We start from the raw sequence: 13,997 nt of genomic DNA, 5'->3' as shown, positions 1-13,997 counted from the left end.
TTAGTGTAATGACTAAAACATAGCCTAGTTGACTTTCAAGTTACGAGAACACAGCTAAGGGTGTGTTTGGCATGGCTCCCCATCCGCGGGCTCCTCCGCCGGAGCTGGAGCTGCAAATCATGGCTCCGTCTCCTCCAAACGCGCAGAAGCGCTTCTCGCGGCGCTGTTTGGTGCAGCTCCTCCTGCTCGAGTGCTGGAGCTGCCGGCAGAGCTGGAGCGCCACCAAACAGGCTCTAAATTCACAAGAGCTGCAGATGAGTCGAACGGAGTGAGCCTCCCTAGGCTCACATGAACCACTGGTTGGCCTTTGAGTTTAGGGCTGGGAACAAGCTTGGCTCGGCCAAAGCTCATGGAGGCTCAAGTTTGTTTAAAGGAAGCTCGAGAACTGAATTTCAATATAAATTCTTCTATGAAAACTCGCCAAAGCTCAAGCTCAGCTCATGAAAACTGAGCAACTATATTTTAACACAGTGCGTTGTATGCAAGCTTGGACAAAGATTTAGCAGAATGATCTCATTCTCAGCTCAAAATTTTGGGATGGATACATCATGTCTTTCGGGAAACTAAGGACTGAGTCAAGCCTTAACCACACTAATCGAGTCCAATATAATGAGGCCCACGAGCTTTGGGTCTGGGCATGAGCTCAGCTTATGAAGAGTTTGAACTGAGCTCATCGAGATGTTTTGACAGAACTGTATATGAACCAAACAGGCACTGCACTTCTACAAGTATGGCATAAATTAAATCAACAAGTCATCTTTACAAGCCCTTCTCCAGAACTGAAAGCCTGAAACTACCACACCATTGGTCTCAGCCCTGACAGATAACAATACAAGGTGTGCCTTCAGATTTTTCAAACGTGACAGTAATCAGAAAGGATTGTGCGTATTATTGCTACAGAAACTCAAACAAATTCCACCTGAATATTGGCTCTCACTATGATTACAGGAACTAAAAGTTTTCAATTTTTCACCCATGAACTTGACAATGGCCCAGCACTTCTCCAATTTCTACTGCCAAACCATGTTCCTCTAAAGCACAAGGCGTGCAGCTTTTTCCGGCCATGGCTCAGCTACTTCGCTGCAACTCCCTCCACTCCCACTCAACCTCTGCCCACCACTCCTTCCGTGTCCCTCAGCTCTCCTAAGATGAGATCCCCTCCACGGTGGTGGCAGGAGCTGAGCAGCCTCTAGACTGCTGCAGGCCCCATCGGCCCCAAGCTCTGCCTCCATGGGGGCGAAGAAGGGGAGGCAGCGGTCACGGAAGCGTGGTCGGGCATGCAGGAGAGGGCATGAGGTAGGCATTGATTTGGCCTGGCAGCGGTGCGCAGGGAGATTGGGTCAGAGAGGATCGGTGGCAGAACGGTAAGAAAAGAGAAACCAAGCTTGGATGCTGCCCCTGTTGCTCTGGCAAGTCGGTGGAGAGGATGGCACCTTCACTTCTCTGGTACAGGCTATGACATGTGGGTCCCAAAGGAGGGCACCAATGAAAAAGCCATAGAAAAGCCAGGTTGCCGAACACATAGGTTTCATCTCCACTTCTCCACAAGCTGCTTCTCTAGGCAGCTGGCAAAAGCTGCAAGAAAAAAAGTTTAGGCCATACCAATATCTCAGTCGTGCAGTTATCACACTGGCACAAACATGTTCGAGTGCACATCACATTTTAGATGTGAGTATGCTTGCACATTCACACCCGATGGAAATGTATATAACTTTATACTTTAGGCACAAACATTCTGAGTCATAGGAAGATATTATGTTAAAATTCAACAGTGTAACATTATGGTTCAAATTTGGTCTTCCTATTTACTCTATATATGGCCAGTTATTTGGAGTTTGGACCTCTTGAAAATGAATGCAACCTACTATTTTTTTTTCAAACAATGTGTCAACTACTAGGTACAACTTAAACATATATTTGCAGTAGCAAACAGCAGACCATGGGAGCACTAAGAATATTGGACAAAAGAGCAGATAAACTGTGTTTCCTGTTCTTGACAAGTTAACCATAACGAAAGTGTGTGCTGCACAGTATTATCAATAGGCAATGCAACTTTTCTTTTGATTCTTAAGGGTCAAGATTAGAAGTACCTTAATAGCAAATGTCAAAACTTCGCGTCTTAATCAGGGCCATATTTCAATATATGTACAGCAGCAATCTGATCTTTCACAGTACCTGAAATGAATTACAGATACAACCATCAAAAGAATATTCCAGGCACTGGAAGTTCAAGGCCCAAATGAAACCATGGTATCGAAACGCGCCTATATCCCCTAGACAAAAAGAGCACAAGTTTTTCTTTAACTTGAGAGGTGGTGTTTGACAGCTAATATAAGTTTTTACAAAAGGTCAAGTAGAGCTAAATTAACTTGATAGAATTTAACATAGTGTGGTCCAAAGTCAAATTTTGATATTTTAACAAGATGAAAGGGTGCTCTCAAAACAATTTAGACATTCAGCTAATGCAAGACCATAGGACATTTAGGATGCAATCACCTATTATAAAATAATTCAAGTTGCAAGAAAAAAAATTGTATTTCAAAAGAGCCTCAGCTAACTAACAGACTATGCTAATCCAAACTTCTTATATAAGTAATCCAAGGACAGCAACCATTTCCTTGTATCAACAACAGCAGTTTATTTGCTGGAAGTCGGAGTTCACCAGTAATAATCACGAAAAAACACTAGGATTAAAATGCAATAATTTTTTTAGGGAAGTTAAAATGCAATAATTTGATGCACTCTGAACAACAAAAAGCTAAAGGAAAGACTAAGTGGGAAGAAGCACTCACAAGAAATCATTTCATCAGCAATGGCAACAGTGAATGATCTCACCAAAAATCAAAGCATCCTCCCAGCTCTGAGTCTGACAATGTGAACACTAAGCTGATAGAAGTGTCTCAACTCAGTCCAGATGTCCCCCACCTATGAGGTTGGGTTCGAGTGTATGTGTGTCAGTGTGTGTGTGTTTGGTATGGCTGTGTTGGTGTGGTGGTCTTTTGGGTTTTGTACATTGGTGTTCTTCTCAATCCAATGGTACACAGCTCCCCTGCGTATTTGAGAAAAAAGTTTCCAATGTATAAACTCAGCCTGTTGACCAGCAAGTCCATATGATATGATGAACTTCCACCATATGCATTGAGCATGATATCTCATTTTCTGTTTATTTCATAACCGTCATGAGGTCTCTTTTCTTCATTCACAGTCTCGTCAAGTTTTCAGTGGGGGCCAGTAACATGATACAAGATAAATACACCATTCTGGTCGACACTGCTTCACGGCAGAACTAGGGTACGACCTGCTATTTTGGTTATTCTCTTTCCAGTCATCTCAGTCCTAACTTCAGAAACATCTCCCCACCTGTCAATGTTAGCATACATATTTGACAGGGAGACATAATTTCCAGCATTATCCGGTTCAATTTCAAAAAGTTTCTTTGCTGCAATTTTTCCAAGCTCAATATTACAGTGAAGCTTGCATCCACCCAACAGTGCACCCCATGCTCCAGGATGAGGTTTCCCAGGCATCGACATGATAAGCTGATATGCATCTTCTAGCATACCATAACGTCCAAGAAGACTGACAAGGCAACCATAGTGCTCACCAGATGGCACGATCAAGTACACATTCTTCATCATATCAAAGAACTTCTTCGCTTCTTCTACTAGACCAGCATGACTGCAAGCTGTTAAAACAACTGTAAACACAGCATTATCGGGGGAGAGGCCCTCCAAAAGCATCTGAGAGAAAAGTTCAACAGCCTTATTAGCTGAACCATGGAGGCAGTGACCTTGCATCAGTGAACAATATGAAAACACATCTCGAACTGGCATAGACTCAAACAAAACAGTAGCCCTCTCCAAGTTCCCACACTTTGCATTCATGTTCACAAGACCAGCCAACACATGAGCATTGTTCATATCTATAGAGTACTTTGTGATGTAATCTTCAATCCACCTTGCCAACCTGATGTTACCTAGCTGGGAGCATGCAGACATCAGGCCAACAGCAAGAAGTTCGTCTGGGTGTATGCCTTGCCCTTGGAACTCATCAAAAGTCATCAAAGCCTCCCCAGGGTAACCATTCTGTGCATAACCTGATATCATCGCTGACCATGAGAACAGATCACGGTCCTCTAACTTATCAAACAACAACCTCGCAACTTCCATGTTCCCTGCCTTTGCGTACCCGCCAATCAAAGATGTACATGCTGTGGCAGTTCTCTCAGGCATTTCATCAAACAGCCTCCTTGCGCCCTCCAAGTCCCCACACTTCACATAACCATCAACCATCACATTCCAGTGCACGGCGTTCCGGTGAGGCATTCTATCAAACAGCTCTCTGGCTGTCATGATGTCACCATTGTTGACATAGGCAACGATAATGGTGGTCCAGGAAACCTCACTGGGGATGTCGATTTGATCAAATAGTGCCCGGGCCGCGCCGGCCACGCCGCACCTGCCGTAGAGCTGGATGAGCGCAGTGCGGATGAAGAGGTCGGCGTGCACGCCGAGGCGGATAGCGGCGGCGTGCAGGGCTCGTCCAGCGGGGAGGCAGGATACGCGGGTGCACGCGCGGAGGAGGCAGGGGAACGAGAAGGAGTCCGGGAGCGCGGCCTGTCGGAGGAGGTTGAACTCCGTGAGCGCGGCGTGGAGCGGGGCGTGGCGGGCGAGGGACGCGAGCACGGCGTTGCGGAGGCGGAGCGGGGCGGCGTGGGAGTCGGGAAGCGCGGCGACGAACGAAGCGGCGACGGAGGGGCACTCGAGGGCATCGCAGGCGGCGGTGAAGCGGGCGAGGAGGGCGTGGTGGTTGTGGAGGCCGAGGCGGATGGTGCGGGCGTGGAGCTGGGCGAGGCAGCGCGCGGTGCGGCAGCGGCCGAGGAGAGTGGCGACCGCGGGGGACGGCCGGCTGGCGGCGGCCGCGGCGGAGGGGGATGGGGACGCGAGGGCATTGCAGGTCGCGGCGAAGCGGGGTAGGAGGGATTGGTGGTTGTGGAGGCCGAGGCTGACGATGCGGCGGGCAGTGCGGCAGCGGCCGAAGAGGGTGACGACCGGAGGGGATGGCCGACCGACGGCGGCTGTCATGCGGCTGCGGCGGCAAGTCGGGAGGCGGTTGTGGCATTTGCGTTTGCCGTGCCTTTCGGCCTTTTGAAATGGATGCTCCTAGTTTTGGACTTCGGGGCACTTGGGCCGACTCGTGCTTGACAGATCCCAATCACACAACAATTTCATTTCCTTCAACAAAAACGAAGGTCAAGAATACACGAAAGAAATTTACGGATTTTTTTTTTATCCATGGAACAAAACATTCCCTCGCTTTCTTACGTGTACGCAAGTTGTTTATTTATTATCACCGTCTGTCTTAAATTATAGGTCGTTTTGGCTTTCTTGCGTAGTACATAGCCTTTGTTATGCATATAGGTATACGATATGTGTAGATACATAATAAAAGTTGTGTATATAGGATGTAATCGGTTGTATGGAGGTGATAGAAACAATGAAAGATGGAGGATTTTCGGCAAATTCAGCTGTTGTATTTGTATGATAAATGTAACATCATATGGAGCGGACATATCAATTGAACATTGTGGTAGGGATGCAAATCAGGCAACACATGAATTGAATTGGCAGGGAGAGCTATGCGCTCCAAAATTGTACTTGGGACGATGCGCCCCTAGCTTTATTCTTGATTTTTTGATAAACGATGTAACTATCCTCAATGAATAAAGTCCGCCATATTGATTCAAAAAGATTTGTTTATTTATTACCATCCTTTGTCCCAAATTATAGGCTGTTTTGGCTTTTCTATGTACATAGCTTCTGATATGCACCTAGATATACGATATGTTTAGATATATAAAAAGTTGTGTATATAGAAAGCCACACCAACCTATACATTAGAACGGAGGGAGCATTACTATGCCGGTTTTCAAAAGAGTGCGATTCTAGGTTTGAGTACGCCGGATTTTTCTATGTTTGATTAAGTTTATAGAAATTAATATCAACATTTATATCATTTCTTTTGTTTGATTAGGTTTATTAAAAAAAATCAAATGCTTGGTTAGAAGTTATGGACAGTCCACAAATAGATGCTATCGGATGATGTGGCCTCTCTATTAATATGTCATCGTAAGCTATGGTCTTCAATTTATGAGCAAATCTTTTGGTTTGTACACGCTTTTTAGAGCTCTCTTTGATCATTTTCTTGTCACGTTTGTGTTGCAAAAATGAAAGGGTTCTTCGTTACTCACTCCTGTCGAAAACATTTGTCACGTATAATTTTGCACGACCTTTTATGCAGATCTTTGGCAACCTTTGGCAACTAATACGTTAGAGCGTGTTCCTAAAATCATTCAAATTCATGAAATTTTGCTAGTACTGTTCGATACAAATTGCACATATATATGTTACCGCGCATGGTTCCAAATTAAATAATTTTAACCTTACTGATGTTTGTAATTTTATTAATGTTTGACCAAATCTTGCCCTAAACAAACATGTTTTTTTTCCTTTTCTTTTGTGACCGGAGCGGGGAGTATCTGAGAAGGCTAGCTAGATTCATCAAATTGAACCAGAGCGCGCGGGGGCGGCATCGATTCATCATATGGAGCGGACATATCATACAGCTAGCGGAGGTTCGATTGCGGCACGCACGCACGCAACGCAGCATCAGAGTCAGAGATGGGATCGGAGCTTGATCGCTTCACTTCTCGAAGTAGTCCTCTGTCCTGCCCTTGAATCCGATCTGGCCGAAGGTGAGCACGATGAAGAGCCCCAGGTGCCACGTCACTAGCCACAGCCTGCAACGTACAGGGTCGTGTTCGTCCGTGAGTTCGTTGTAGTCGCATCAGATCAAATGCATAAGAACAAAAGCTAGCGGTCTCACCAGAACTGGGAGGTGACGGGCGGCGGCGTGGGGAAGTGGGCCAGCTCCTCGCCGATGCTGGAGAAGAAGAGCCCCGTGAGGCTGTTGCCGTTGATGGCCGGGACGCTGGACGGGCCCATCCAGCCGATGAGCCCGTAGCCGATGATGCTCAGGTCCCTCCGCAGCCAGTCCCGGGGAAACCTGCAGGCGAGCGTGTCGTACAGGATAAACCGCCGCGATCAGCAAATTAATATTTCACAGAGAGCGAGCTCGTAAGTTGAGTTACTCACGTCATGCAGGTGATCCTGCCGTTCCTCTCCAGGTTCCTGGTCATCAGCGGGTTCCTCGCCGACACCCGGCTGCCCCTCGCGAAGCCTGCACACAAGGACCATTTCATCAGGAAATACAACATCTATCGTCAGTGGTGCATTCTGCAGACGATGATGGGATGGGAACAAGGAACGTACTGGTGGAGAAAGCCGGCCGGCTGGCCAGGGAGGCGCCGGCGAGGCCGGAGACGGTGGAGGCGGAGGCGGAGGCGGCCATGTCTGTCGGTCGGTTGAGTCCGTCAACTGCTGCAAATGAATGGCCCGGGGTCCGTTTTAATTTGTGGCTGCGCTGCACGGCGGATCACATGGATATTGTTGTGGGGGCGCGCCTGATGTGGATCACTTGCAGCGGATGAAATAGATTCGTCGCCGGCCAAGCCGCCTATGGGAGCGCTACACTTGGATATGTCTGGATAAGATATTCTACTACTAGTCGGGCCGTGTAGAGAACGCACGCACGGTCGGTCCGGCAGATGCGGCGAGGGCCGGAGGATATCTGAGAAGTCGCTAGTTGGGGCTGTTGCATTTGCCCCCATGCTCCAAATTGTGTGGATCAACCATGCAACTTGTTGCGTGATTCTGTGCTAGAGCAACATGTGTATCTACACCGATATTATTGGCTTGCTTGACTCTTCATCGGCTCAAGGAATTTCCATTCTGTACAGAGGACAACTACAGAGTGATATTCTGGAAATACTGAAGTGGTTAACGACTATTCCCTTCGTCCCAAAATAAATGAAGTGAGCTTTTAACTATGAATTCTAGACAACTTATCTAAATTCATAACTAAAAATTTAGAGTTCAGATTCATAACTAAAATATCACTTATTTTAGAACGGAGGGAGTACATGCCACGTGTACCGTGGGGTGGGGGGGGGGGGGGGGGGGGGGGGGGGGGGGGGGTGGGGTTGTGGGATAGATGAGGATGCAGTTGTGGGTATCTGCCACAGGTTTATGCCATTCTCTATGTATAATCATCCAACTTATGAGACAACTGTATAAATTATTAAGGAGGGATAGCTGGGAAGAAAAAATTACAGGCTCTCTCATACATTAGATGATTATGTATAGACATGTAGTATGAATCTATGGCACGTACTCAAGGTTGCTTCATGGGAACAGTCTCTACAGAATTATTATTTTTTTAATGTGGAAGTGGGACAACCGGTACTGGGCCTTGGTCATGTGCTTGGGCTGTTAAGAACTTCGGTTTGTTGGGTTCGGGGACTGCCTGTGTAGGCTTGGTTCACCTGACGGCCATGGCTAAGCAATGCTTGCTTGCTTGCAAGTGACTGTCACCAATGGGTTCGGCTGTTGGGCTGCAATTTTCATTTGAAAAAAAGTTCATTTTATCTCCATAAATTATTGCCCAATTTTTTCATTAAATTGTAAAATCAGACATCTTGACCAGCAAACTCTCAAAACAATTCTAATTACCTTCCTGCTCTGGATTGAAGTGGTTTGAAAGGTGGCATCGTCTTGTTTTTAGTTAATAAAAATCCGATAAACACTTGATAAGATTTTTAAACCACAAATATCTCTAAGGTTTTAAATATTATGAGAAAAGTCCTAGAGCTTGTGAGACTATAAATATAAAGCTTCTGAAAATATCTCTAGAAGCTTAAAAATAGATTTAGCTCTACAAAAATCGTATAAATATAAAAATATCTAGTAAACTCCAAAAACATCCTATGTTTAAACATACTTTGAAAACTTTCTCGACAAAATTATTAACCAACATGAATGCAAGTTGAATGCGTTCATGCTATGTAGTCATGTTGGTCGCGTATTTATGTTCTCTTGTGAAATATTTTCAAAACATGTTTATCATCAATTAGAATGATTTACATTTTTCCTTGATATTTTCTCATTTTCCTATATCTAAATATTTTTAAAAAGTGTCTACAAATATTTTCATGAGCTCTAAATATTTTATTTGGATTATCTGTATCTGAATTTATATCTAGGATTTTTATTATATTTTTAAAAGCTTTTAGATATTTTCTATGGTTTAAAAAACATATTAAGTATTTACCATATTTTTTAGTTAAAAATACGAATCTAGTTTTAAAAACACTTCAAATCAGGGTTGAGAGATAATTGAATGGTTTTGAGAGTTTAGAGGGTAAGATGTCTAGTTTTAAAGTACGATGAGGAAAATCAGATCACAATGATAGTTCATGAGTATCAGATAATGGAGGACTCAATGCAATGAGAGGGAATCAATCGAGCCTTTTTTTAGCAAAGTCCGATTCACCCTGCTGAACTAATCGGTACATTTGAAAGACCCCCTCGAACTTCAATACTACATAACATACACATCTTTACTTTTTAAATTAGAAAAATGTCCCCTTGGCCATTTCTAAGTGATTTCTTAGGTGATTTTGTGACATGACAGTGGGGCCACCAATCGTTTGTCCTACCTCTTTCTTTTATATAAAAAAGCATAACAATTTCATATGAAGTCGTATGAATACAAACTTCATACCAAAGTTGTAGCTCAACATGATTTATAACTTTGTAGTTCATATTATTTTTATTTAACATATTTTAAAAGGGTCAAATATTCATTTTAAGTTACTAGTTTTAAAATTCATTTTTAATTTTTTTCAACCTCGGATGCTGACATAGTCTATACCAAAGTTCTAGTTCCCAGTACGATCTATAACTTCGTAATTGATATTTTTTTTATCTAAGATCATTTAGAGGCCTAAATATGTGTTTTGTTCTCTAATTTTGAACTCAATTTTTTTTGAATTTTTCAAACGACCTTTGTTGTTGATTTGTCAACATCAAAGATGTACCCCCCTCTGTCTTGAAATACAAGGCATTGAAGCAATCAAATTTTGCCCCTAATTATAAGGTATTTTAGGTGAATGAACTCCTCCGAAGTCTCAATCACATGCGTACCTCATTAATGCCTACCACTAGGTTTAAAATACGGTAAGCACAAAGTCTCCATATAGTTAAAGAAGGGTTACATGCGTCATTTGTATTACCTCATATACCTTTCGTTTCATGACGGAGGGAATAGTTCTCAATATGTTCTATATTATAGTTGACAAAGAATTTCATCTAGGGCCGTTTAGAGGCCAAAATTTTTGTTTTGACTTCTCAAATTTTAAAATTCGTTTTTATTAGCCAAACAACAAAAATCTGGGGGCCTAAATGATCTCAAATAAAAAAATTGTAACTATGAAGTTATAGATCATATCGAGAGAGACAATTTTTGTATAGATTAGAATGAGACCTCACTGCACGCTAATACTGTACATCATTGATCTGTCACTCATTCTCACTCCACGAGCTCCCTGCTGCTAACCGGCCGGTTGCTAGACTGCACCCGGAGAGCCGTCGGGTCGGTCGATACACCGTGGTCATAGCTTGCACCGACGTTGCCTGGACGACATGGTGGTTCATGATGCCGCTGTTCCGCGACCTGCCACCTGCCGGTGACGCCGTGGCGCTTGTCGGCCGGGAGCAAGCGGAAGGAGGCGGAGAATGCCGGGCGCCGAGGATGAACACGAGGACGAGGGACGTGAGGGGCCTCGATCGACCCTACTCCGCCCGGCGGCCACCGCTCCGCGGTCTCCTGCGCAACACGAGACGCGACAGCGTGCAGGATCGTGTGCCTGGCAGCGACTCAGCGACACATCCGTGGACCGACGGACCGAGGCCCCATAATGGACTGCTGCTGCCTGCTGGCAGTTAGCCAGCCTTTCGATGTGGTGGTGCCATCGCTATCTCTGGTTACCAAACTGACGACGCGATTAACGATCCTGCTCTTTGTGCGATGGGGATGGGCCCCTCCGAATCTGCTCCTATGCTCACAGTTTTATCATGATCTCTACTAGTACAGTACAGGCAGAAGAAACCAACAAGAGTAGCAATAGCATGCCATACATCCAATTGAAACCGGCATGGCAATTGGCAAACACTGGTTTACAGAGGTGGAAGAGTTCAACCGGGACTCGGGTGCCTACCGACATCGCACACCAGTTACCTCCGGCCCACGGCAAAGAAACGAATAAATAACGATGCAGTAGTCCTAGTATAGGTTGTGATCCAGAATTCCGGATGCATCCATGCCGACTCGCGTTTGCCGACTCGCGCGAGCAGGGCTCATTTGAAGCTGTTTGCTTTTGGATTCATCCTATTGCCATGTTCTCGGCGGCGCGGGGTGATGGATCGACGACGACGATAGCTGTCGTGCACTCACGCTCGCGGCCAACGCCCAATGCTATATTTTTCCAGCTGAATTCCGTGGAGGACCCCCCCTTCGCGGACATAAGGATGAAGGATCGAGTTATATGGACATGGACGTATCCGGCACCAAACATTCCGTCGTCAAACCCCGTCCACGTCCAGTCCAAAAGGCCAAGTTAGGAATGTCGGTCTCTACGCACAGAAACACAGAGAAAGACTGCAGTGCGTGAGTGAGAATGAGAGATGGAGATGCAGACCGGTTCCTGTAGCTGATTTCCATTCCATCCATGATCCATCCAATTCCAATACAACCAGATGCGTCCAGGTGCAGGCACAGCCGCCGCACGAGGACAACGCCCGCCCGCCCGCCGGTGATCTTGACAATCCAGGCAAAACCAGCCCACGGATTGATAAATGCATAGTACTACGTACATGGAAGTGGAACAACGTCACAACGAGTGTCCTCGATCAGTTGCTGGTGCCAACATGCAAAAGCAAAAGGGAAACAGTTCTTCAGGCGCAGAAGAAAGAAACGGGAAGACAGTGACGTGAAGGTAAACGAGAGGAAAAGGTTGAGACTTTGGTCAGGAATTGCGGTCACGAGCTCACTCCAGTTCCTCAGCCAGCGCGCCGATTCACTGAACGAGAAGCATACGGGTAGGACGACGCAGGCACCCTGTGTTGTGAGCTGTGATGAGATGAACCAACAAACTGCTCTTTCTCTGCGGCTCTTGAGTGAGGCTTTCCACGGGTAGCTTGACGGCCTTTTCCTGCAGGTACTAGATACATGCACCACACTACCAACTGTACCACAACACAAGTCGTAGGAAGCGGGCGGCGTCTCGTCCTCCTTTTGAAGAGCGCTCACTCGCAGTCTCATCAGGACGAGTCCTGACCAAGGCACTGAGTCGAGACGCTCCTTTCTTAGGGCGCGTTTAGTTCCCAAATTTTTTTTTAGGTTTAGCTATTGTTGGGCTATTGTAGCACTTTCGTTTGTATTTGGTAATTGGTATCTAATTATAGACTAATTAGGTTTGAAAGTTTGGTTTCGCGATTTCTCACTTAACTGTGTAATTAGTTTTTTTTTATCTACATTTAGTACTCCATGCATGTGCTACAAGATTCGATGTGACACTTTGGGGTGAAAATTTTTTAGAACTAAACAGGCCCTTAGACGGCACCACTGTGGAAAACGTCGTTTCTGTTGTACGAGAAGCACAGTATATATCCCAGTTCCCAGGTGAAACAAAAAACTACGTACAAACAACACCGAGACGCACCGAAAGACTACGTACAAACAAGGAACTTGGGGCTCAAATGCCCACTAGTTCTTGAGCTCAAGAGCATACATAATAATCCACTGATTCTTCAGGCTCAAATGCATATGTGCACCGATGTTCATTGCACAATGCAGGTGTTCCAAAGGTCCTGTACCAGCGTCAAAATCACTAGCATCCAGATACCGTATGACAAGCAATAATGTGCATTGTGCAGTAGCAAATGCCGTTCGTACTTCGTACACCAAGACGTGTATGAACAAGAGATATGACGAGCAATAATGTGCATTGTGCAGTAGCAAATGCCGTTCGTACTTCGTACACCAAGACGTGTATGAACAAGAGAACGCCACATACTACGTACATAACAGAAACGTTTGGGCCCAAGTCACAAAGAAAAGAAAAAAAAACGTTTGGGCCCCAGATCCTGACGCGAGATTAGGGAACCCATAAAGGCAACAGTATCGCAACACCTAGATAAGGATGTTCCCATCCCAGCTAAGCCATGCTAGTATTTTTCTTTATGGAACTTATCAACTAATATGAAGGTTTTGTATTTTCTTTAACTGTCAGGCAGATCTGGAACCAACAGGGAGTTTGAATCATCTTCAATTTCTCAGGCAATCCTGACAGTGACTGTTGCTGCCACGCCCTCCGTACAGGAACAGATGAAGCATAGAACTTCTCTTTCTCTCCTAACTTTGTACTCCCTCCAGTTCCATAAAAATGTCACTATAGGATTTATGCTAATCAAATAAAGATTTGTAGAAAATATTAACAATATTTATATCTTTCAATAAATTTATTATAAAATATATTCAACGATCTATCTAATAATACTAATAAATAGGACCTTGCTATCCACATATTTTTATTACAAATCAACGAGACCAAGATTTCAATCCAAATCCAACACAAAAACCTCAAATATATAGCGAGCATCTAGCCACAGGACAGAGTCCGACTCTAACCGATGACCGGTGGTGGATTCTATGCTTGGAGTAGAGATAGCGAGGGCTCGAGCTCATTCCACTCCTGTGCTCAGTGTAGATGACATAATTGTTACGTAAATCTTCGAGCCACAAATTATATAGATAATCACATAATAAATTAAATTATATGTTCCGTTATGATGAATAAATGCTCAATAGTACCAAATACAAGGAAAGTATGCGATCTGGAGGAGCTTCAAGATGCTCCAGCTCCGGACCCAAAAATACTGTGTAGCACTGTTTGGTACTGCAGAAGCATACCGAAGCAGGAAGAAAAACAACTCTAACTCCTCTAAGGCCCCGTTTGGTACAACTCTGGCTCGTGAAAA

The 13,997-nt window shown here is 44.8% G+C and overlaps 2 protein-coding genes across 2 annotated transcripts; both read right to left on the bottom strand.

Annotated features, from left to right (window-relative positions):
- Positions 1-769: 769 nt before the first annotated feature.
- LOC136494920 (putative pentatricopeptide repeat-containing protein At5g37570) lies at positions 770-6,303 on the bottom strand. The gene is made up of 3 exons (XM_066491089.1): positions 2,793-6,303; positions 2,091-2,175; positions 770-1,575 (listed from the first exon to the last, which is right to left on the bottom strand). The coding sequence occupies exon 1, from the start codon at positions 5,082-5,084 to the stop codon at positions 3,276-3,278; it is 1,809 nt and encodes a 602-aa protein (XP_066347186.1). The 5' UTR covers positions 5,085-6,303; the 3' UTR covers positions 770-1,575; positions 2,091-2,175; positions 2,793-3,275.
- A 128-nt stretch (positions 6,304-6,431) lies between these two features.
- Positions 6,432-7,493, bottom strand: LOC136494921 (photosystem I subunit O-like). Its single transcript, XM_066491090.1, has 4 exons — positions 7,332-7,493; positions 7,155-7,239; positions 6,886-7,065; positions 6,432-6,799 (listed from the first exon to the last, which is right to left on the bottom strand). Exons 1-4 carry the CDS (start codon positions 7,408-7,410, stop codon positions 6,703-6,705), a joined length of 441 nt encoding a protein of 146 aa, XP_066347187.1. The 5' UTR covers positions 7,411-7,493; the 3' UTR covers positions 6,432-6,702.
- Positions 7,494-13,997: the final 6,504 nt, after the last annotated feature.

Source organism: Miscanthus floridulus, chromosome 11 (genome assembly GCF_019320115.1).
Source record: "Miscanthus floridulus cultivar M001 chromosome 11, ASM1932011v1, whole genome shotgun sequence".
NCBI lineage: Eukaryota > Viridiplantae > Streptophyta > Magnoliopsida > Poales > Poaceae > Miscanthus > Miscanthus floridulus.
This window is presented reverse-complemented; position numbering and strand designations above follow the sequence as displayed.